The sequence below is a fragment of the Dryobates pubescens genome, chromosome 1, assembly GCF_014839835.1.
Source record: "Dryobates pubescens isolate bDryPub1 chromosome 1, bDryPub1.pri, whole genome shotgun sequence".
NCBI classification, from domain to species: Eukaryota; Metazoa; Chordata; class Aves; order Piciformes; family Picidae; genus Dryobates; species Dryobates pubescens.
The window spans coordinates 4,758,983-4,781,207 of record NC_071612.1 but is presented as its reverse complement, the minus strand read 5'-3'; the positions used below and the strand labels follow the sequence as shown (position 1 = coordinate 4,781,207).

Below are 22,225 nucleotides of genomic sequence, written 5' to 3'. Positions count from 1 at the left end.
GGTCAGGAAGACCCTGAGCGGTGTCACTCAGTGGGCACCACTGGGTGTTTTCTGCCTTGAGGACAGCATAGGACATGGAATTATGGTTGAAAAAGATCTTTACGATCATCAGATCCAACCATTATTAACTCTGCCCTGTCTAGTGCTAAACCACATCCCTCAGCATCACAACTCTGCATCTTTTAAACACCTCCAGGATGGGGAGTCAACATCCTCCCTGGACAGCCTGTTCCAGTCTTTGATAACCCTTCCAGTAAAGAAGTTTCTTCTAATATCCCATTTAAACTTCCCTCGGTGCAACTTGAGACCATTTCCTCTTATTCTAGGACATGTTAATAGAACAAGCAACCCACACCTACTTTACTACAACCTCCTTTCAGGCAGTTGGAGAGGCATCCTTGTACCACAATGTATGGAACAGACCTGACTGAACCTAAGGCGACCCAAATCACCTTCTTGCCTTGACTTCGGACATGTCACACAGGACCAGACCTGGAGACTTGCAGGAACCTGGTGGAAGTTTAGCATGCAGCACATAGGCCCACAAGCACATAAGGATGCCCCATGAGGGCACCCAGGGCAGTAGGGTGCTGGGGATTCAATAACACCCTGGGGGACATGGTGCCCAAGGGAGGCTTACCAGGCACCAGCAGGTTCCAGGGGACAGCAGGCAGTGGAGGCAAGTGGAGTTCAGCAAGTTTAATGAGCGCAGGACAAGCCCCGACCCCCCTGACCCCCACCCTCAGTGCCCAGCCCAGCCCACACCCTCTGGGGCTGGTGCCCCACAACGCCCTAGTCAACTTCTTCCATGCTGCTGTAGGAGGGGGCCGGGTGCTCAGCAGGGCTGGCGAAGCGCTCGGGGAGGCCTTCCGCGGCCAGCGCTGGGGCTCCTTCAGGGGCCAGGCCAGATCCGAACGGCACGGGGGGCAGACCCTGCAAGCAGAAGGCAGGTGTGAGAGGGGGAGCAGGGGTGCAAGAGGGAGACCAGCACCCTGCCCACCCATTTTCTTATGGCCAAGGGGCCATGGGATACCTGGGGAGACACAGCCCCTCAGCACAGAGAGCCTGGCAACATGTGCAGTTCCATGGTCTGGAGAGCAGCAGTTGGTGCCAGCCCCATCAAGAGGGCAGGGCGAAGGCAGCATGCCAGGGACCCCAGCAGCAGCACACTCATCCCAGCTTTGCTGCTGCCACCTCTCCCCAGCCTGGCATTCATGCCTATAGGGCTGCTGTGGCCAGGGCTGTTGTGAGCAGAGCCCTGTGCCTCACAATGGGTACCCAGCCAGGCTGCCAGTGCCTCTTAGGGCCTAAGGAACAGCACAGGACCAAAGGGGATTTCCAGGGCCCAGAGAGCCTAGCCTGGGCCTTGCTGCTGGCCACCCACTTCAGGCAAGGCTGAGCAGGCAGGTGCAGGCAGCAGCTTGTGGGTCTCAACCCTGGGTCATCAGCGCCAGCCGGAGCAGAGGTCACCCCACCGGCGCTGGGCACTGAGTCAGCCTCACGAGGCCAGCGCCGTGGGTGAGTGGGAGAAGCTGCCGAGCCTCAGGGCTGCAGACAATGAGGTGACTGTTCCAGGGCTGGCACCTCATGACTGCAGCGCGACCCTGCTGGGTTCCCCAGCTGGGACGCACTTGTCAAGGAAAACATTGTGTCATGTGCAGGAAACTGAGGTGGGGAAGCCTGGGCTCCTCACTGTCCAGTTCGAACCCCAGCCTGAAACACAGGTGAGCCCCTTCCCTGCCAAGCATCCTTCCTGAGCCAGCCAAGGGCACTGATGGTAGGAAAGCAACAGAGACAGAAAAGGAAGTCACAGGGCTCTGAAGTCACTTCTTGCACCCAAACACGTCAGAACAGCCTGAGCCAGGCTCAGCCAAGGGCAACATGTCTCAATGTCAGACACCAGAAGAGCTGTCGCCCGTGTCCCAACCCCAGGGGATGGCACACTGCCAGCCCCGCTGCACGTGCCCTGCTGGGGATGCCGCCCTGTGGCATACCCCCTGGCACAGGCAGGCAGAGTTGTCCCAAGTCTGCTGCCACACAGGGTGTGCCAGGCACCCAACAGAGCCTAGGGCACGGTTCCCATGATAATCCCCATGCAGCTGGGATAGTCACCACAGGCACAGGAAAGCCACCAGCCCCAGTACAGAGAGGGTCCTTGACCCTGCCTGGAGGTCCCATCAGACAGGACAGTGATGCTGCATCTCTTTGGAAAACCTGGCTTTATTAACACACTGAGGTCCTGCCTGCACTCCATTACCCCACAGGCAACTGATTCCCTTGCAAACAAGGTGCTGTACTGTCCTCCCCTGGCAGAGACTTAGCTCTCCGAGACACTGCCAGCTGGGGCTGAGTGGGAACAGCCCACATGCCCCACAGCACTGGGGGCTGGGAAGAGCCAGCAGCCCACAGAGGCAGGTGCTCACCATGGGCACGCCAGCCCAGACTACCAGGCTCACAAGAGAGGAGGGGAGCTGTGGTGGGTCTGAGCCTCTGGCTGAGCATGGAAGCACACAAACCCTTGGTGAGAAGCCTGTTTGTCCCCACCATGGGTGTGCTGGCACCAGGAGGCTTAGGAAGAGGCTGGCAGGAAGGACTGGACTGCCCTGGCCCAGGAGCTGCAGGTTGTGCCAGCTCTGGGGAGTACAAGGATCCCACAGCAGCACAGCTAGGAGAGGTGACCAGACCAGGAACTGTGTCAGGGCATCCTGCCCTTGCTGCAACCTCCTGGCAGGTCTCCTCCTTTTTCCTGGGAGCAAAGCAGAGGCAGTTTGATGATCCTGGGTGGTTCCCAGGCCCTGGTCCCACTGCAGCAGAAACATCACTTCCTGAACAGCAGGTAGCCATGAGGTCTGTCCTGCTCCCAGTGGGCAGCAAGGATGAAGGGAGGGCAAAGGGGCTCCTGGTTCTGGGCTGTGCCTTGGCAAGGCAGCGGGCTGGCCAAGCATCCCTGCCAGCTGGCACAGAAGATGCCGGAGCAGACAAGCAGGAGCCGGCGGCCCCACGCTTCCCTTGGTGAGTCCTTCCTGGCAGTTTCTGTCCTGCCACTCGCTGTCTTCGTTGCGTAGTGTCCGAGGACGGCGCGTGCCTGGGCAGCCCTGCTCCTGCGGCTGGCTGTGTGCCCGTGCCTATCTCCAACGGGTCTGGTAAATGAGCGGGTAGAAGACATTTAGGAAGAGAGCCACAATTGCAGCTGTAGTGGCCAGGACAAAGTATCTGATGCAGCCTTCGTCTGGGTGCTGTGGGGTGCCTGGACTCCGCTTTTGGCCACGGGGCCTCCAGGAATTTCTTGCAAGCCTTTGAGGCGCCTCGAGTTGCAGCTCTTGTTCTTCAGCCTCCAGTTCCTGCCAGATCAGAGAAGCCTGCGATGTGGAAACCTGCGTCAGCACTTGAAGAACACAACGGGCAACACCCCTTGCCATCCCCTGGGGCGGGCAGCTGCCTGTGTGCCCAGCCCCATGCCCAGCCAGCCCGCCTCCCCATGCAGCACCGTCACGGTCACGCCCGCCCCCGCCACTCTTCAGGGTCTCCGGTGCGCGGGGCGCAGCCGGACGGCTCTGCAGGAGAGACTGTGGACAGCTGCCAGACAGGGTCTTCATGGGGCTGCAGAGAGTGGACTGGGCAGCCAGAATGCAGTGGAGCCGATGCGCTGGCATTGGTCGGTCCAGGTGGCCAGGGGGCAGGCATGAGCCAATCATAGCCCAGCTTCTGTGATCCCAACAGGATCCTTCAGACGACAGCCAATCCACAGCCAGCTGGGGTGGCAGGAGCAGGAGGCACGGTCACAGCACAGCCAGTCAAAGCTCTGCTTTGGTGGGTGGGGATGCTCCAACAGCCAATCATAGCTGAGCTTCCAGGAGGGTTATTGGCAGGCAGCCAATCACAGCCCAGCCCTTCACTGTGCCGGTGATCATGCAGAGCAGCCAAGCTGGGCGCAGGTCTCCAGAGGGCACCCAGTGCCAGGGGAGGGTGCAGGTGATCCGAAGTGCCCAGGGACCCGATGAGCCCTGGTGGGATCCGTTGTGCCCCACTGCTGTGGGGGATCCATTGCTGCAGGGGTCTGATGAGCCCTGATGCCGTAAGGGGATCTGAGAGACCCTGGTACTGTGGGGTGTACAGCAAACCTTGGTGCTCCTGAAGGCTCACACCACTGGTGAGGGACAAGCAGCACAGCCTTGGTGGCCGGGCCACCCCCAGGCAAAGGGGACTGCTCCAGGACACGCACAGCCCCCTCGGACAGGAACAGCCCGGGCAGGCAGACACCAACATGCTGGAGACCCCCTCACTGTAGAGGCAGGCAAGCTGCTCTCCCCAGCTGAGAGGGCAGAGCCAGGATGCCAAACCACCACAGGGTCGAGGGCTGTGTGAGCCAGACAGGCCCTATAGGACACACACATGCAGTTGTGCCAGAGCTGAGCTGAGCTTTGTCCTTGGACCCCTTAGGGCTGTGAGGGTGCCCAGTGCAGAGGCAAGGGCTGCACCACAGCGATGTGGAGGAACTGCCCAGGTGGGCACTGCACTGTGTCCCAGCCTGGGCCTTCGTGCCCAACATTCACGCAGAGGTCAGCCCATTCGTTCATGGATAGTGCACTCCAAAAGCACCCGGCCAGCTGGCCCACCACTACCTCTCGAATGGCCCAGCAGCACAGCTCGCTCTGGCAGGTTTCTCTTCAGCACCCTGGAGAGGCTGCCAGGCTCCTGGCTCAGTGCTGGCATTTGCCTTTTTTGCACCTAGCTTGGCCCCAAGCTGGGCCCCAGCAGACAGCATCCCCCACCCTGCTCTAAGAGCGGCTGTGGAGAGAAGGTTCTCACCACTCCCTAGCACAACCAGCTCCTACTGCACTGCTCACAGCCTTCCTCCAGTGCAGGCCCTTGTGAAGCTGGGCCCCTCCTGCCTCTGATGCCCTCCCACTAGCACTCCCAATCTGACAACAGGAACCAGCTCTTCTGTGGTCCCTCAGGGCAGGAACCAGCCCAACTTCACAGCAAGAACAGAGCAAGACAGGCCCCAACACATGGCTTGTGCAAGCTCTTTGGTATCAAAGAGCGGCAGGCACCACACCGCAGCTGTGCCAGACTCCATGGGTGCTGGAAGAGGCAGAACAGCCCCTGTGTGGGGGCACCTGGGAATGTTTCAAGGCTCTGTGGTTAAAGAGACATGAGCTCTCACCTGGCTGGCAGTGGCTTCAGCAGAAGGGGTGCGCTCGGCTCGGTGGTCTGGGGGGTGCCCTGGCGGGGGTCTCTCCACAGGAGAGTTCCTCCGGCGGTAGAAGAGGACATAAGCATATCTAGTGACCACCTGGCTCTCGTCCACGGTGGTGACTGTGCTGTCGTCGAAGAGCCGCCAGCCTGTGAGGAGAGCAGGGTTAAGCAAGCAGCCAGCCCACGCTGCAGGAGAGGGGGGTGGCAGGGCCCGCAGATCCTCACCCACGTCGCTGCGCTGGCTGTTCTTGTCACTGGGCAGGCGGGCATATGCTGTGTAGTGCCCTCCAATCATGCCTCCATAGTGGTTGATCACAGCATATAGGTCGTACATGGGCAGCTGCTGCTCGCCCTTTCGTCCGATGCAGAACTTGCTGAGGTCCAGGTTCCTGTGGAGAGACATGGGCAGAGCGGTCAGCATCGGGCGGGGAGAGGACAGGCTACAGTGCGGCACAGGCGGTGCTAACCCAGGCACTTCATCCGCCAAGCTCTCACCGGACAGGGAAGTCTACCATGTCGTTGATCTTGTCCCTCCAGATGAAGCTGCGAAAGGAGAAGCGCTTGAGCTGGATGATGAGGACGTTGGGCAGCCGCCACAGCATCAGCTGCTTGGAGGCCTCTCGGTGCTGCTTGCACTTGGGGCAGTACCTGGGGGAAGAGCATGCTCGTTACTGGAATGGGGAGAACCTCGTAGCTTGCAGCCCAGCCCAGCAGTCCCATACAGATGCAGCTGGCAGAGGTGATGTGGGATGTCTCAGCTTCTCTTGCCAGGGCCAGGCCAGCACAGTCCTGCAGAGCGCTGGCGTTGATCCCTGCTGGCTTATGCCCTCCCTCCCCAGTGCACAGGGAAGAAACAGAATGCAGGCCTGGGCAGCTTCTGGAAAACCCCAGCTGCTGCCTGGGCCCATGGGTTGGAACCCACCCCACCACCTTCCTCACCACGCTTCCTCTGGGGCCAGGACTTCGGGCTTTGTGAAGAGATTGAGGCACTGCTCAAGGGTGAAGTGGCCAGCCCGGGCTGCTTCACTGGCTGAGCCTGGGTCCTCCACACACTCCAGCTCCTTGGACTCCACCAACACGAATTCCTTGAGGCGCTCATTGTTCTGCCACACCAGGGCAAGGGAGCAGTCATCTGTCAGCTCCAGAGGTGTGTCACCTGCAAAGGGGTGCACACCTCACACACTTGCTCCACCAGGACGGGCCAAGCCACCTTGCCGGGGCTAGGAGAAGTCTTTCTCATCCTGGCTTGATATAACTTAATCATGCAATGCTGCCAAGAAGGGACAAGTGCCCCGAGGCCAGGATCACCACCCTAGGGCAGCAGAGCACTCCAATCAGCAAGGGGTAAAGCTGGCACAGCCCCCCTCAGTAACACCTATACAATCAGCAATGGATGCAGGCATCCTGTTCAGACAAGAGGTGACCCAGAGATCACAGACCCTCTGTGATTAAAATAGGTTGAAGGGAATTGGTTTGTTCGCTGAGAGGAGCAGGAACATCATAACCAAGAATAGCTTTCAGAGAGCAACTCTGTGCATCAAGCCCTGCTGTCCCCTGTGTCAGATGCAGATTTCACTGTCCAGCCTGGAGCCAGGATCACATCTGGGTTCACCTGTGCCAGGCAGCCCCGACACCCTGGCCAGAGGCCACGCAAAATGAAGGTGGTGTTCTCCAGGGCTCTGGTCTCACCTTTATCTTCCAGCTTGTGCTCCCGCTGGGCAGCATCGATCTTATTGATGTAGAACTGCGTGGCGCGGGCACTCAGCGAATCTGGAGTGTGTTGGTACCCAGGGATGGCAGCTGTGGACAGGCAGGGACAGATCTGTGGTGGCACTGCCTGTCTGCCCTGCGTAGGGGCCAAGAATTTGCAGTGCCCCCACCCCCACCTCACATGCTAGGGCCTTGCAGGGACACAACCACGTGCCCCATGTCCTTGACTATTTTTAGCAGGCGCCTGCCCCTGGCAAGCTGTGCTCCTCTGCCTGCCTTGCCCCTTCGCTGCACATTGCTGCCATCCTGAGACAAGTGTCTGGAAACGTGACAGCCAAGCAGCCGAGTGAGAAGCTGCTGCTCTCGTGCAGCTGAGTCAGAGCGAGGGAAACGAAGCCCTTGCAGCCCCGAGGGGCTGAGCACTCCCACGGGACTCAGAGGCTGCTGCCAGCCCCTGCCTTCTCAGCCCTCCCCACCACACTCCAGCCTCTTTCCTCTTCAGGCCTCCATTCTGCCCCACAGGCCCTGCCAGGGCAAGGCAGAGCGTGGGCTGGCAGGAATTTCAGGTGGGGCAGCACTGCTAAAACACAGCTTCCAGGGCCTCAATTGATGTCCCAGCCCGAGCTCCCAAGGGAAGAACAGATGCTGTTCCAGAAGGTCACTTTAAGGAAGAATTGCTCCTGTTTTCTCTTACGGCTGCCCAGGCTCCTAGCACAGGCATGGCTGGCACCACAGCACCTCTTACCTTCTGGCTTTAGGGCCCTCTCATAGGATGGCTCCTTCTCACAACAGCTGTTGCCTTGTGAATCCACATGCTCAGAGAAGCCTGAATCCAAGCTCAGCAGGGAACTCCTGGCTACCAGGACCTTGCTCCGGACAGTGCTGGCATCACCCACCTCTGGATGCAGCTCAGGCACAGCTGGAGAGAGCGGGGGCTCCTGCAGGAGGCTGGAAGCCTTGTCCCCCTCCCCTGACTCAGGGGCAGAGGTGGCTGCTGCACAGCTGCTCTTGGCCAAGGGTTCTAGCAGAGGCTGCAGCCCCTGCTCTGGTGACATCCTGCCCAGCTGGAATGGAGGCTGGAACACGCTGACTGAGTACCTGGGCAAGGAGGTGGCAGTGAGAGTTGGCTAGGCACAGGGCTGAACTCAGCTCTGGGGCAGAAGCATTCTCCTTCCCTGGAATCTCACCTGGCATAGCCCTCCAGCAGCTGGGCCAGGCGGGCGTAGGTGAGGCGGGACTCCGGCACGCTGATGATGAAGGGGAAACCAATGTTCTCTGGGCGGCACAGAGCCCTGTGGTCTGGCCAGTGTGTTTTCTGACATGCCCTGTAACATACACAGCTCTTGATGAACCCAGCACCCAGGATCAGCTGGGCAGGAGCATGGCAGGCCCAGAGGGGTACACTGAGGGTGAGTGGAACACCATAAATCAGATTGGGTTGGGCCTGACCTTTGGGAGGGAGCCAGCTCCTCCCAGGGGCCTGAGCTCTCCCACCCAGCCCTTCAAGACAGAAGGCGCTCCCCACTGCCAGGCACCAAACCAACTCACACATTGCAGTAACCAACTCGATAGCATCTTGTGCAGCGCTTGAGCTTCTCATCCTCTGGCAGCTGCTTCTTCTGGCAGGCTGCACACTTGGCAACAGGGCCACTGGGTACCTGTGGACGCTGCAGAAGAAAGAACTCATCAGGTGAAGAAGAGACCAGGCAGTCTCGGTGGGCATCTGTGCCCGTGCTCGCAGCAGCACCCTTGCACACCCTTGCACACAGCTCTCCCCATCTTGCTCAGCCCCCACTTGCAGACTCAGCCTCCCTGCATGCCTGCCAGTAGTTCAAATATTCCCTCTTACCTGCTGGACTTGCAACACCACCACTCGCTCCTTGGCCAGCTCTGGGGACAGCACCTCAAAACACAGCAGCAGGTCCGTGGCGGTGACTGTGTCCAGTGAGTTGGACGGCATGAATGTGCGGTGGAAGCGATTCTTGATCACCTGCCAGGGAAAGAGTGGAGCGGGGTTGTGAGAGGGCTAGCCCAAGCTTCCTCTCCTGAGGAACCCAGAGGCCTCAGCCTCACAGTGAGCTGTGGGGACAGCAGCACCACAGGGATGCTATGCCCAGTTCACCACATTGACCTACTGTGGTGGCACAGCCCTCCTGGCAGGGAGCTGCCCAGCAGTTCTCTGTGCCTGACAGTGCCACCCACAGACATGTTGGATACAGCCAAATGACTGTTAGTGTCCTTATTGCCTGCAGAGCAGCCTACACCCTGCTCTTCAGCTTGAGTGCTCTCACCTCTGCCAGGCGCAGGTTCTCTGGCTTCACCCGCACACTGTGGGCGACCGAGTCGAGTACCTCCATGGCACTGGAGTTCTCCTTGCTGATACTCACGAGGAACTGCCACCAAGAAAGTGCCTGTCAGTCACACTGCACCAAAGCATGCAGGCCTTTACTTAACACAAGGCTCAGCCTGGCATATGACTGGCTGCCTGGGGCACCTCCAGGAGCCCTGTCAGGCTCCCTCCTGAGAATAGATGGCATGCTCTACCTTGATGGGTTTCTTGTGTGGCTCCTTTGCAAAGTAGTAGACAGTCAGAACCTTCTGCTTCTGAGGAAGGGGCACAGGTAGGTACAGAAAGGGGTCAAAGGTGATGGACACCTGCACATGAGAGAACACAGTTGCAGGAAGTGCTTGCAGATGACACCAGCGGGGCAGCAGCCCCAGTGGACTCAAGATCCAGCTCTACCCTGTGACCTGCGCTCTCTGAGGGTCAAGAGCCTACTGCTGTGCAGCTAGGACCAGGCTCGAGCCTCCAGGGCTGCCCCTACCTTGGAACACACTGGGCACACCAGCTTGGATTTGTACTGGCCCTGGAAGAGGTCCACAATGAAAGAGTCATTCCTCATCTTGTGTCGCTGCCAGGCCTCCTCAGCTACCACCTGCAGGGAGAAAGCACTCAGCACTACACTAAACTACCCAGGCCATGGCTGCCTCCCCAGTGGCTTTGGGGAGGGACATCCTCACCTCGTCAGGTCTCCCATCTGAGTCAACAGTCTCTGTGTAGGGTTTGTTCTGGATGCGGTTGAGGTCTTCGTGCAGGCCATCAAGCAGGAAGGCCATGAACTCCTGAGCATCGTGCTGGGCATAGCCAGTGAACTGGCTGGCCTTGCTGGCCACAATTGCCTGGCAGAAGCACAGCAGTCAGGGCTGGCCAGCAGCCCCCTGGCAGTGCCATCTGCCACATGCACAAAGCCTGGTCACACCCACCCACCCCGCTCTCCATGGCACTAGCAGGACAAACAGGTGCCCACAGAGGAGTACTGGGGATGCACAGCAGCTCCTGTAGTCCTACCTTCAGTTTAGAGGGCTGAAAGGCATGGTGAGTGCCCTTCCAGAGCGCTCGCAGCAGCATGGCAAAACCAATGGCCAGGCGTCCTCCTGTCCCCAGAGGGTTGTTGTAGTTGATTTCTGACTCAAAGGACCGATCTGTAAGAGACAGAGGAGAGTGAGGGTGGCTCTCAGCTGCACCACCCAAGCGGCAGGGCTCTGCTGGGCTCCTGGCACGGGCTCACCATGGAAGTAGTCACGTAGCTCCCGGGTGTTGGACAGGGACTGGATGACACTGTTCATGAAGCAAGTGTTGCCCAAGTTCACCAACCCCGTGAAGCCAGGCAGGCAGACCTTTTTCTTTTCATCCTCATCCTCATCGTCTTCCACACTCTCAGAGCTCACCGGGCTGTGTGTCATTGGTGGCACCATGCATGTTGGTTTGGGCTGGCAAAGCAGAAGCAGGTGTGAGGTTGCTGCCCTTAGCAGGGGGGGCTCTCTGGTAACACCAGGGCACCTCAAAAGCCCCAAGCATCACTCAGACAGGCAGGAGCCAAGACACCATCTCCCACCAGGACTGGGATAGACAGAGCAACTGCTGCCCACAGTCCTGCCAACTATGACTGAAGAGTGCTGCTTCCTCCTCCAGGACAGTTTGCCAGTCCCCAGAGTGAGGTGGAGTTCCACAAGAGTGACTAGTGGGCCCCACCTTCCCCTCACCCAGATCAAAGTCAGTGCATCCTCAACTCACCGAGGGGATGTGCGGCTCCTGTTTCACTGCCACATGCTCCGGGGCTGTACGGGCTGCCACACCATCCAGACCCCCATCTTCCACACGTGGCTTCTCTTTATCATTAGCACGGGCCTCTTCCTTGCTGGACAGGGGGTGCTGGTTACTGCCTGGGGGGCTCTTGTCCAGAGGGGTAGGGCCTGTAGGCATGGCAACCTTTGCACCACCCACTGCACCTTAAAAAGGGGGAAGGGTGGGCCTGTGGTTAGCAGCACCCCACACTGTGGGTGGGGCTGAGCTGCTCAGTCCATGCACACACAGTCTCTCTCCCTTACTCCTCTTCCCCAGGAGCAAGTGGAACAGCAATGCCCTTTCCCACAACCCTCCTGCCTGCAATCACTCAGCCCCTTTCTTTCCCAACCCCAGCACCAAACAGAAGCTGCCGGCGGTGAGGAGAGCCCACACCCCACGGGGATAGGGCAGGCAACACAAGAAGGCAGGGTGCAGACCTCGTGTAGCTGGAGCCTCCAGCCCACCCCAGCGCTGGCTCTGGCGTTTCTTCAGGCAGACGTCTATGCGAGACACTGTGAAGTTGTATGTACACTGGTCTGGTTCAATAAGGTTCCTGCAAGACATGCAGCAAGTCAGGGATGCCCCAGACATGCCAAAGTCTCTGCTAGGCAGGGCCACGGCCTCCAAGCACCAAGAACCCATCTAGCACTGATCCAAAGGTGAACTTGGTAAAGCAGAGGAAACCCTTGAGTCTTGACATACTGAGAGGGCCCCCTTCCACTCTGCTTGGCTCCCCATGCCTCTTCCTGCTGGACATCCTGCCCAAAGTACACACAGACTGCTCTGGCTCCATCTCCAAAAGCTCTGGAACAGGCTGGGGGCAAACTATGGACACTGGGACATCCTTCCCTGCAAGCCACTACAGAAAACCAAGGCAGACTGGACTTGGGACATTAGTGCAGTGCAAGGGAGACCTTCAGGTGCAGAAATAAGCATTCCCCGCACAGATCCTCCAGCCTGGACTGGCTCCTGCTCCAGCTCTGCACCCTCAGCTCCTTTGGCCCCGTGAGGGCTAGAAGGATGGGAATTGTACCTGAGCTTCACCTGCCACCGGAACACTGTGTGGGGCCCACAGCCAGGATGGAGGCGAAGGAAGTTTGTATCACTACAAAGAAATTCGGAGAAATTGAGAAGAAGTGAACAAATGAGTAGCCCAAGCACAGCCAGAAACTCTGCAGCAGCCTGGCACTGTCCTGAGGCAAGCCAGTACCTCGTCTGGAACATCAGCGTGAAGTCTTGCTCCCGGAACAACACCTTGGACATCTCCTTGTGGATCTCTTTCACGTAGACATGCACCACCACCAGGTCATTGCCCTTCTCATAGAAGTCATTCTTGACAAAGCTCAAGCTCACAAAAGGTTCTGGCTCTGAGTGAGAAAAGCCATAGAGACAAATATTACCTTCCTGGAATGCTGAGGCAGTGCTACAGGCTGACCCAGGAGAGGTCCTGAGCAGATGGTCCTTCCTGACCAGGTCAACCCCTAATCTGCAGCCACTCACCATCAGCTGCTGCCTCCAGAGCCACATCATCCTTGGACCAGTCCCTTTTCTCACCATCTCTGCCCAGCGGAGGGGTGGCTACTGGGACAGCCTTAGAGTTCTCTCCCAGGATAGGCATGCAGTCCCAGCCTCGCAAGGCCTCGGCAGGGCTGCCTGGCTGCAGGACTCTCTTCTCCACACAGGTGGCAACACGGTGGGGGAACACCTCTGTGGTAGCTGCGAGAGGCGGCATCTCCACAGGAACGCTTTCTTTGGCCAAAACCGCAGCCTTTTGAGACAGAGGGATACAGTGAAAAACAGTCACCATCACCCTTGAGCTGCCCCCACTGTGACTCCTGCCAGACAGGAAGGCACGGCTCCACGCTGAGAGGCACCCACTGCCCCTACACAGCCAACGCTCAGCTCAGCCCCGTTAGCACCACAGCCCAGTGACCACAAGGTTCCCTCCTCCACCACAGCCACACTGACACCAGCCCTCACCACCCCCCGTGGGACCCTGGAGCCCATCTCATCGTAAGGACTAGGTCCCAGTACAAGCAAGCATTCCCCGCACAGGGAGTGCCCTGTTCAGCCAGGTCCTCAGGTACCTTCTCCAACGGCGGTGTGAGGTCTGTGAGGGCTGTGGGCACATCGACCTGGCTGGTTCTGCCATTGCGGCGGCTGCCTGCCCTCCCACTGTGCCCTCTGCTGGGCTCCATGCTCCCGGTGACTCTGGCACGTGGCTCTTCCTCAGTGGGAGCCACTTTGAGGTATACTGCCCGCTTGGCGCTGGGGCCGCTCTGCGTCCCTGGGCTGGCTGGGCTCTTCCCTCCCAGGGCTTCATTCCTTCCTGGAGCGCGCTTGGGATTGGAGGGCTCCCGCCGGGACCTGGTCAGCTCTGCACCTTCAGCCTTTGGCTCTTCAGAGGCCAGCTCTGCAGAAGCAGCCTTCTCCTTTCCGTTCTCCCAGCACATGGCTCCTTTGGCTGGCTCTTTGGATCCATCTTTCCTTTTCTTCTGTGAATAGCAGTGCAGCACAGTGGCAAAGAATCCAGGTAGCAGCACCTCTCATGCTCTCTGCCAGCCCCTCACCCTCACTCTCCCTTCCCAGAGCATGCTGGGGTTCTACTCCAGAATCTGAATACTATGTTGCAGGCAGAAACAGGGGTGCAATGACACCCCACTCCCTCAGACAGGCAGCTGGTTCATTGCCCTCATGCAACACATGGATACAGGACGTGCCCCAGAATGCTTCCTGGACAGCTCAAGAACTGGGAGTGAAACCCTCAGACCAGTTCCCCATGGCTCTGTAAGCTCCCTTAAAAGGCAGACCCTCCCCTCCTCACCAGAAGCGAAGACCAGTTATGGAGTGGGATCTTCTTCTGAAGCACAAGATGTAGCAAGTTGCCCTTCTTGCACTGGACCTTGCTGCAGGAGCCCTCAATCTCCTCAAAGAACTGACAGCTCCACTGGCGCCCGTCTGCAAGCAGAGGGGGACCAGCACCTTAGGCAGTGCTCCAGGTATCTGCCACCTAACCCACAGCAACTTTTCACCTGCCCCAAGGATCCAGGAACACTCATCCAGAGCCAAGGAGAAAGCAGGCAGACTGTCACAGTATCCCAGGGGCCTTCAGAGCTTCAGCCAGCTTCCCCCGATTCGCTTTGTACAGTTGGCTGGCCTCTTTCCCAGAGCCCCTGGGCCTCCCAGTCCTCAGGGGCACAGGCAATTTTCCAAAGGATACCCAGGGACTACTCAGTCATCCCAGCAAGCTGTGGACAGAGACACCCCAGCAGGCACTTGTTCACTTGGTGCAGAGGCCAGCTCCTCTCCCCAGCTCTAGGCTCTTCTTTTACACTGTTCTTCTATCAGCCCTGTCTGCTGGCTGAAGCTGTGCCAGCTTACAGCAGGGCATTGCCTCTGAAGGAAAAATTCTATGCCAGCCTGGATCAGCCTCATGTGTAGCCCAGAGCTGTGCCAAGCCCTGCTGGAGAAACAGCTGCAACAGTTGCTCCATTCCCCATACCTGGCAGTTTGATCGTACAGTCAGTGTCGGTGAAAAATGTATCCACATCCTCTACCTTCAGACCGCCACTGCCCAAGTTCAGCTTGACGATGATCTCATCTGCATTCTGCTTCCAGTCCAGCAGCAGCTCTAGGAAGGGTAAGGGAAGTGTCACCCACTCACTGGGGCACGAGCCCACAGCACCCACTCCTTGGCTGGGGGATCAGAGGCCTGAATGCACAGTCGGCTTGAGGAAACCATTGCAGAGGACACACATCATGCCAGTTAAAAGGGACACTTGCAAACTACGATCATCAGGTAAGCCACAAACAAGAGCATATGTTGAAGGAGGACAAGTGAATCCTGGTGGGAACAAGGGAAATCAGGAAAGTAGCCCTGCTCTCAAACCCATCATGTGCAGCAGCAGTGGCGGGGAAGAAGAGGTGGCTCCTGCCAACTACAAAGTAATTGCTGCATTCCCAGAGAATGAGGAAGCCACAGAATTACTCTGGGGGGATTCAAGGGGACCACAATCAGAAATTGCCACTTCCCCTTTGCACACGTGAATCAAGCAGCCCAGCTGCAATCACAACACTGTACTTCTGCCAGGTGAGCACTGATAACATGGCTGAAACATGGGCAGGCCCACCAGCCACACGGGAACACTGTGCCCAGGAAGAAAGCAGTGCACCAACACGACTGTGCTGCAGGCAGAACCTCCACCAGGTGCCTGACAGGTTCCAGATCTGGCCCTGTGCTGTCCTGAAGTCTTCAAGGTAAAAAGGTGATTTCAGTCACCTTAAGTTCAGTCAGGCTTGTTTCATCCTTTGTGGCACAAGGATAGCCTATTCTGTCCTCAAAGCAGGTCTGCACTAAGGCAGAAAACACCCAGTGGTGCCCACTGAGTGACACCGCTCAGGGTCTTCCTGACCCAGCACAGCTCCCTGGCCAGAAACAAGCAGGACAGATGCTGGCAGCAAGCTGTCCCAGGGCTGTGCTCAGTGGCACTGGGACACACAAGTTGAAAGCAGGCCAGAGACTCTTCCTCCCAGCCAGCCGTGGGCACCCTTCTGCACCTTGAGAAGGCTGCATCCTGTTCAGCCAAACGTTGGGGCAAGGAAGCACTCAGGTGAGTTCTGCTCCGTGCCAGAGCACGGGACAATGACAAGGTGAGAACTTCAGCTCCCTTGGCAAGGGCACTCCATGGCCATGCACTCACAGCTGGCACACACTCTGACTTACCCTCCTCCAAGTCCTTCTCCCGGGCAGTCTCAGCCTGCTCGAGCTCAGGGCAAGACACTGGTGGGCAGAGAAGGAGAGTGTGGGCAGGTCTGTCTATTGTGTCACCTCAGGGCATGGGCCGGCACACTGACACCCAAAATTTCTCACACCACCTCCTTCTGTCCTGGACTTCTGTCCAGCCCTTTCATTCTGTACATGCTACTCATTTTCTTTCTCTGCTTCCTCACACTTCTCCTTTCCCCAGAGGCCTGCCTGCAGCACTAGAGCAAGGCAGTCCCCAGGACAGCTTCTCTGGGCCACATCACCACATTCCAGTCTAACAGGCACTACAGTGCAAGCAGCACATTACTGCACTGCACAGACAGTGATGCCTTGAGGCATGTCTCTGTGTGGAGCTCATGGTAACCAAGCTGCACATCCCTGCTCAGTGCACCAGGCTCACAACTTCAGCTGTACAGAGGAGTTTTGCTTTCATCTGATAGCAAGAACCTGATGTTTGGCTTTGCTCAAACCAATTCTGCTGTAACAAGAGAACCATGTGGCCCAGCTGCTCTTTAACATTGCTATTCCTGCACAAGCTGCCAATGTCTGTGGCCAAAACCTCCTTCAGATGACACCAGGGAACCAAACTGACCTGACACCTAATCCTCACTCCCCACAGGGCTACCTCCAAGAGCCAGCAGCATCTTGGGGCCTGCTCCACCCTCATAGGGCAGTGAGTTCTGCCATGCAAGGGGCTCAGAACCATAGCACCTTATCCTGGAGCAGAGATACAGCTGCAATGGCAACTACAGTCTACACCTGAGTACTCAGAGGGCTGTCACTTCTTCTCTCGACCAGCTACACACTCTGCTGACCACCACAGCCGCTGGTGCAGCGGGACCGTTCAGGCTGGCAGTGTGAGAAGTGCTGCAGCAACACTGCCTGGAGGATCTAGAACTTGCTCCAGCAGCTTGCCACCCCTGTGCAGAGGGGATGGAGGCAGCACAGCTGCACAGCAGCCCTCAAGAAGGCAGAAGCTCCCCATATCAGGAGGTGCAGAGGGTCAGGCCTTACCAGACACACAGCACAGATCCCATGTGAGAGAAGGCGCAAGGCTGCGCTCTCCACAGTGTGGGATTTTGAATCAGAGACTGCAGCCACCAGTGCAGCACAGACCTTAGCAAGTGCTCATTTTACTTGGCCTATAAAACACTTGTGATTTTGAGGTTACAACAGTTGTAACCGGGCAGCACAGAAACCAAGCAGTTTTCCAGGGCTTCAGGAGCTCTTGACTGTTATCTTGCCTGCAGGCACTCCTTGCACCTGAAGTGTTATTTCTGTCACTGGATACAGAGCAGCTACAGAGGAAATTACTCCACAGCAACTATTTCACCTGAGCCACACCTTAGCCTGACACTGAAGCTACCGCACTGGCCCCACCCACAGGTCTCACACTCAGGCAGCTGCTTCCAGCACACAGTTGCTGCCTCACAACATGTGGCCTCAGCAAACGAACAGAGAAGGAGCAGCACTGTCAGCTGCAAGAGCACCCACAGGCTTCAGTCCTGCTGCCTCAGGATTGGGGCAGTTCAAACAAAGCCAAAAGCAGAGTCTAGAAACAACCGCAGAAAGTCAGCTCCAGTCTTCAGCTAACGCGGCCACAGGCCCGACCTTCCTCACATAGCTAGGGCTAAGCAGCACCCAAAGCACGAAGGTTACAGGTCCAGGGAGGACACTGTGCTGAAGAGGATCCCACATTACAGGGGTTACCATCAGCTGCAGGAAGCGATTAGTTAAATCTGCTTATGCCGCAGCAGATGGCTGCGAGGCTCCCACCCTGCGGGGCCCAAGAAACTGTGGGCCTGGTTGCCACAGCACTGCTGAGAGGCTCTCACCTTCCTTGCTCTCTTGGTTGGCTCGATCTTTCTGCTTCTTCTTGTTGGCAGCATCATCCAAGCCCCGAGACACTCTCCTCTGGCCAGGGGCATTAGTGCTGCTGGACATCTTCAGCCGTTTGGAGGACACAAACGGCCCGCCGGGGTCGGTGATGGAGTCTGGGTCAGGGGTGCGACGTTTTCTTCCTGGCCCAGCTATCTTGGCGACTCTCTGTGGTCAAACTCTCTGGCAAGGAACTAGTGGCCTAAAGAGAGGAGAGAGCAACCATGGCAGGAGGAGTGGGTGGAGGAGGCCAAACAGCATCAGGATCTACTCTCTGCCCTCCCAGGGCCAGTGCCCTCACGTGACCTTCACTGTGGTGTTTATGGGAAGCCCCACACAGCACCGGGTAAGGAAACCTACCTCATCACAGCTGCTACAACTCTTACTTGCCAAAAGCATGGGCTTGTCAGAGCTCCCAAGATACAACCGGGGGTCTTCTGTATGTAGCAGACATTAAAAACCTGGAAAGCAATTGTCATGCTCATGGCTCCCACTACAGCAACACTGGCCCAGAGGAGCTGCCAGCACTAACACCCAGAGGCAGAGGCAAGGGCAAGGACACAGGGAGGCTCTGATCCAAAAAACTCAAGCCTGCAGGGTTGACAGGGGCAGACAGCTATTTCAGTCAGACAGTGCCCCATGTATGAGGGCAGCAACCAGGAGCAAGGAACGCCCTAAGAAGGAAGAAAAGGGAGAAGGAGGAGCAGGCCCAGGACGGTCTCCCAAGACAGATGAGAGTAGAGCTCCCTGGCAAGAGGAGAGTACCTCCCCCTCTGCCCACCAGCTGGGAGCTTAACCACCACCTTGCATATTCATCTCCCTGCTGGTTTACAGACAGCGGCAGCAGTGCTTGGCCTGGAAACAGGACACCCAGGGAGAAGGCAGGGCAGGCAGGGCACTCACCCCTGCCCCCTTAGACATGCCCTCACAGGCAGAGCCAACTCCCCTCCAGGGTTTGCGAGCTGACTGCCCATGGGCTGGTCTCAGTTCCTTGCTCTCCAGTTCCACCCTCGGGTGTTCACAGCTTTGATAGAGAGCTGTAAGAACCCACTGAAAATGGGCCCGCTCCAAGTGCATCTGTGGCAGCAGTGAAAGCAGGAAGCTGGGACAGCTTCCTCCCTCATTGCCCAGACTGCATGATCCTCATAGCACTCACCAGTCTGCAGGGGCTTGCTGCAGGGGAGAATGCCCAGCTACACCTATCCCTAGGTGCCAGCAACCTGCAGTAGCTCCTGGTGTGCTAATTCACACCCCATCACATGGTGCTGCTCCCACCTGAGGACACAGAACTGAGGTTGACAGCATCTTCCCCTAGCCCAGCTCCACTGAGCCTGCCTCTCCCTCTGCAGGAGGCAGGCAGTGCCCTCTGGAACACCTCATTCTGCTCTCACTCATGTACCAAACACAGACCTCACAGCCCTGCTCAGGCATGGCCAGGGTTAGGTAGCACCTCCAAGGGAGGTGCTCAGCTGGAGGGAGCACACTGGCAGCTCTGTGTTGCCCACCTCACGCTCTAGAAGTGCTTGGGGCAATGAATATTTGCAAGCCTGGAGTCACAACTACAATCTGCAAAGTCCAACCCACCCTCATAACCAAGAGACACCAAAGGCAAGCAAATAGCTCAAGTGCCAAGTCCAGCTGGGCTGCCTGACACAGACAGTTCCTGCCACCCATGGTGGAGGGACCTAAAACACCCTGGAGATAGAGATGCTGCACAGAGCCCAGCATCAGCCCCAGAGAGCTTGAGAGCACATGGAAGGACAGCAGTACCACCCCTCACTGCTCTATAGACTGGACCTCCCCAGGATGCAGCAACACATCTGGCTGCACAGGGAATGGGAAGGGCTCCTTGCAGCAAGGAACATGGTTGTGCTTCGCAAAGTTGTGTCTGACACTGGCCACATACTGCTGCTCAGCTCCAGTCCCCATTGACACCAAAACCGGTCAGCTACAGATTCTTCCCAGCACTGAGAAATCAAACCTGGGCTTGACAAACGCAGGAAAGCATTTTTTTGCTGAATTTCCTTTGCCTCTGGGTTGAGAGTCCCAGGAGGAGCAGGAGACAAGAAGCAGTGACTGCGTTGTACAGGGCTGGGCAAGGTTCTATCACCTCTGTCTTACACTTCTGAAGTGGTAGCACAGGATAACTGCTGGGCAGGGTGACAGTAACCTCTGAGAAGGGTCCTAAGAAAGGATTGTCTACTGCCCAAGGAGGAGTGAGGAGGAGAGCCCGGGTTGATGCCTGCTATCATGCCTCTGGGAGAAGCCTCCTACTCTCACACCTCACTGACAGCTCGGGTCCCTCAGGCACTTTGACGACAGTTACTCCTAACAGCAGGCAGGAACCAAGCCTGGCTGGAACTCTGCCTAATTCCAGCTGCTAGACTGATGGCAGCCTGAGGCTGCTGCAGGTACCACTGGGTTTTGGAGGAGTGCAGGTGAAGCACAGGTTATTCTCATTCATCTTTTGTAATTCTTGAGGCTTTCTGTCTCTCTATCATCAGGAAACATAGAGTCAGGTAGGACATTTAGCCCCCAGGTGTTTAGGGGCACAGAGGTTTTGTCAATGCTGATGTCAGCACTGTAGGAGCCACTGCAGGTGAGAGATGGTGACAGGCTGCCCTGGCTATATGCCAGGTGTACCTCCAAGAAGTACCCAATGGACTGGGCACTCATACAAAACCTTACACAATCCTTCTCCAAGCTGGAAAAGCCTGGCCATGCTGCTGAGAGAGGAAGTGTCTCCTTGCCCTCTGCTCTCTCAGCCTTTGTGCCAGTGTGTGCACCCATGTGGCTGCAGCATGTACTGGACTGAGACACCAGCCAGAGTTAAGCTGCTCTTTGCTCATTTGTCTTACCCTAGAGCAGTTTTCCAGTTCATGCTGGTGCTGCACAAACGCTTCCATGGGCCAAAGGAAAGGGAGAATTAGGGAAAAGGAACAAGGGGCTGGGGAAAAGGTTGTTCCTTCCCATGGCAAACTGGATTAGTATTAATGTTCTGGGAATGGCAGCAGACAATGCACATCAAGACACAAATTGCTTCCTGTATTTGGGGCACATTTGGCAGAAGAGGTCCCTGGTTCTTGCCTGCAGTGTCCAGAAGTCTTTACTGGGGTGGCTGTAGGAAGTTTGTGATCCCTCAGCATCAGCATTCTATGGACCTTTGGCTTCTCCATGTCCCAAATACAGCCAACAGAAATACTTCTCTTCTTGTGTGCATGAGTACTTTTAACACCTTCTGCTCCTTGTTGCCTCAAGGGATCAGAAGTCTCAAGACTCAAGCTTGTCGACTCAGTTTCTCAGCATGCCTGACACACAGGTAGATCCAGGACAAACAGAACCACTCAGGGCAGGCACCTGGCCCAGCGCTGCCACACAGTTTCCAAACCATATCAAATCACTACGTCCCCAAAGCACAGTAACAGCAGCAAGTTCTTATCGCTGTGCTGCGTGGAGGAGACTAGCGCATACTGCTCTCCCCCAGGCCCTGACAAGTCTCGAGGGAAGATGACTCTGTCCAGAGAGTAGCCAGCAACGGGCCCCGGCCTCTCCTGCACTGCTGCCCGGCTTCAGACATTGGGAAAAGGACGGGGAACGGAGCTCCTACCCAACCATCCCTGAGTCCCAGAACCAGACAGTGCATCAGGTCACTGCCAGCGGCCCAGCCTCGCAGCTCCCGCCTGACGCCGACGCGCTAGGCCCGTTCCGCCGTGCTCCCAGCTCCGCCCACCCCCAAGTTGGGATCGTCTCACGTCGCCGCCACCGGGCCGCATGCCGGCCTCTCGCTGTCCCCGGGTCCGGCGCGCTGCCACGGCTCCGGCCCTCATCCCGCACTGCCCCTAGCCACCGCCGCTGCCCACCTCGCGCTGCCCCTGCTCGCCACCGTTGCCCGACCCACTGGGCCCCGCCGCCCCCGCCCCGGCCCGGCCGGCCCGGCGCCCGCCCCGCACTCACGGCCCCGCCCGCCGCTCCGGTCTGTTTTGTTTGGTGCCGAAGTTCCGAGCGGGCCGACTCAGGAGACAGGCCGAGCCCGTGACGCACTTCCGGAAACCGGCGGACGGGCACACGTGACACGGGAGCGCGATGGAGGAGCGGTCACGTGACGCCACGCGAGGGCTGCCGCTGGCTCGCTCCCTCCCTCTCCCGACGGCGCCATGGCAACGACGCTCGCATTGGCGTCATCACGGCTCCTGAGGGACGTCCCGCCCCCAAGGGCGGGCAAGGGCACGACCCGGCCCATGGCGTTCCCACGGCAACGGGCCGGGCGCGCCGCTTCTCTGTCTCGGGCCTGCTCCGTGGGTGCTCCATGCACCACCATCTGTCCCACATCATGCCACCTGCAGCGCCCCCCTGCCCCACAGCCGGTCCCTGGCCCCATAGCCTGCAAGTCTGTCTGTAGCCCAGACCCGCTCTGTGGGTGGTTGTCCTGGGCCCACTGGGCCAGCCCTTTGCCTCACAGCCGTTTGCCCCACCCCACAGCTGACCCATAGCCCCGCAGTGTCCTACATCCAGGGACCAGCAAGAGCAAGCAGCTCCCATCCCGTGGG

At 57.9% G+C, this 22,225-nt stretch overlaps 1 protein-coding gene across 14 annotated transcripts; it reads right to left on the bottom strand.

The window, feature by feature from the left end:
* Nucleotides 1-697: 697 nt before the first annotated feature.
* USP19 (ubiquitin specific peptidase 19) lies at nucleotides 698-21,753 on the bottom strand. 14 transcript variants are annotated; one of them, XM_054180332.1, is made up of 28 exons: nucleotides 21,633-21,748; nucleotides 18,039-18,139; nucleotides 17,636-17,880; nucleotides 15,759-15,815; nucleotides 14,538-14,666; nucleotides 13,860-13,993; nucleotides 13,123-13,530; nucleotides 12,536-12,803; nucleotides 12,246-12,402; nucleotides 12,069-12,140; nucleotides 11,473-11,588; nucleotides 10,985-11,199; nucleotides 10,479-10,680; nucleotides 10,259-10,392; nucleotides 9,931-10,089; nucleotides 9,735-9,845; nucleotides 9,454-9,564; nucleotides 9,201-9,302; nucleotides 8,759-8,899; nucleotides 8,458-8,576; nucleotides 8,097-8,234; nucleotides 7,655-8,007; nucleotides 6,889-6,999; nucleotides 6,139-6,355; nucleotides 5,695-5,847; nucleotides 5,425-5,588; nucleotides 5,168-5,346; nucleotides 940-3,359 (listed from the first exon to the last, which is right to left on the bottom strand). In XM_054180332.1, exons 3-28 carry the CDS (start codon nucleotides 17,742-17,744, stop codon nucleotides 3,126-3,128), a joined length of 4,293 nt encoding a protein of 1,430 aa, XP_054036307.1. In that variant the 5' UTR covers nucleotides 17,745-17,880; nucleotides 18,039-18,139; nucleotides 21,633-21,748; the 3' UTR covers nucleotides 940-3,125. The 14 variants fall into 14 exon arrangements, with proteins under 14 accessions (XP_054036357.1, XP_054036380.1, XP_054036307.1 ...); XM_054180337.1 differs by lacking the exon at nucleotides 21,633-21,748 and adding an exon at nucleotides 18,835-19,660; XM_054180382.1 differs by lacking the exons at nucleotides 940-3,359; nucleotides 18,039-18,139 and adding an exon at nucleotides 698-933 and having other exon boundaries at nucleotides 21,633-21,753.
* Nucleotides 21,754-22,225: the final 472 nt, after the last annotated feature.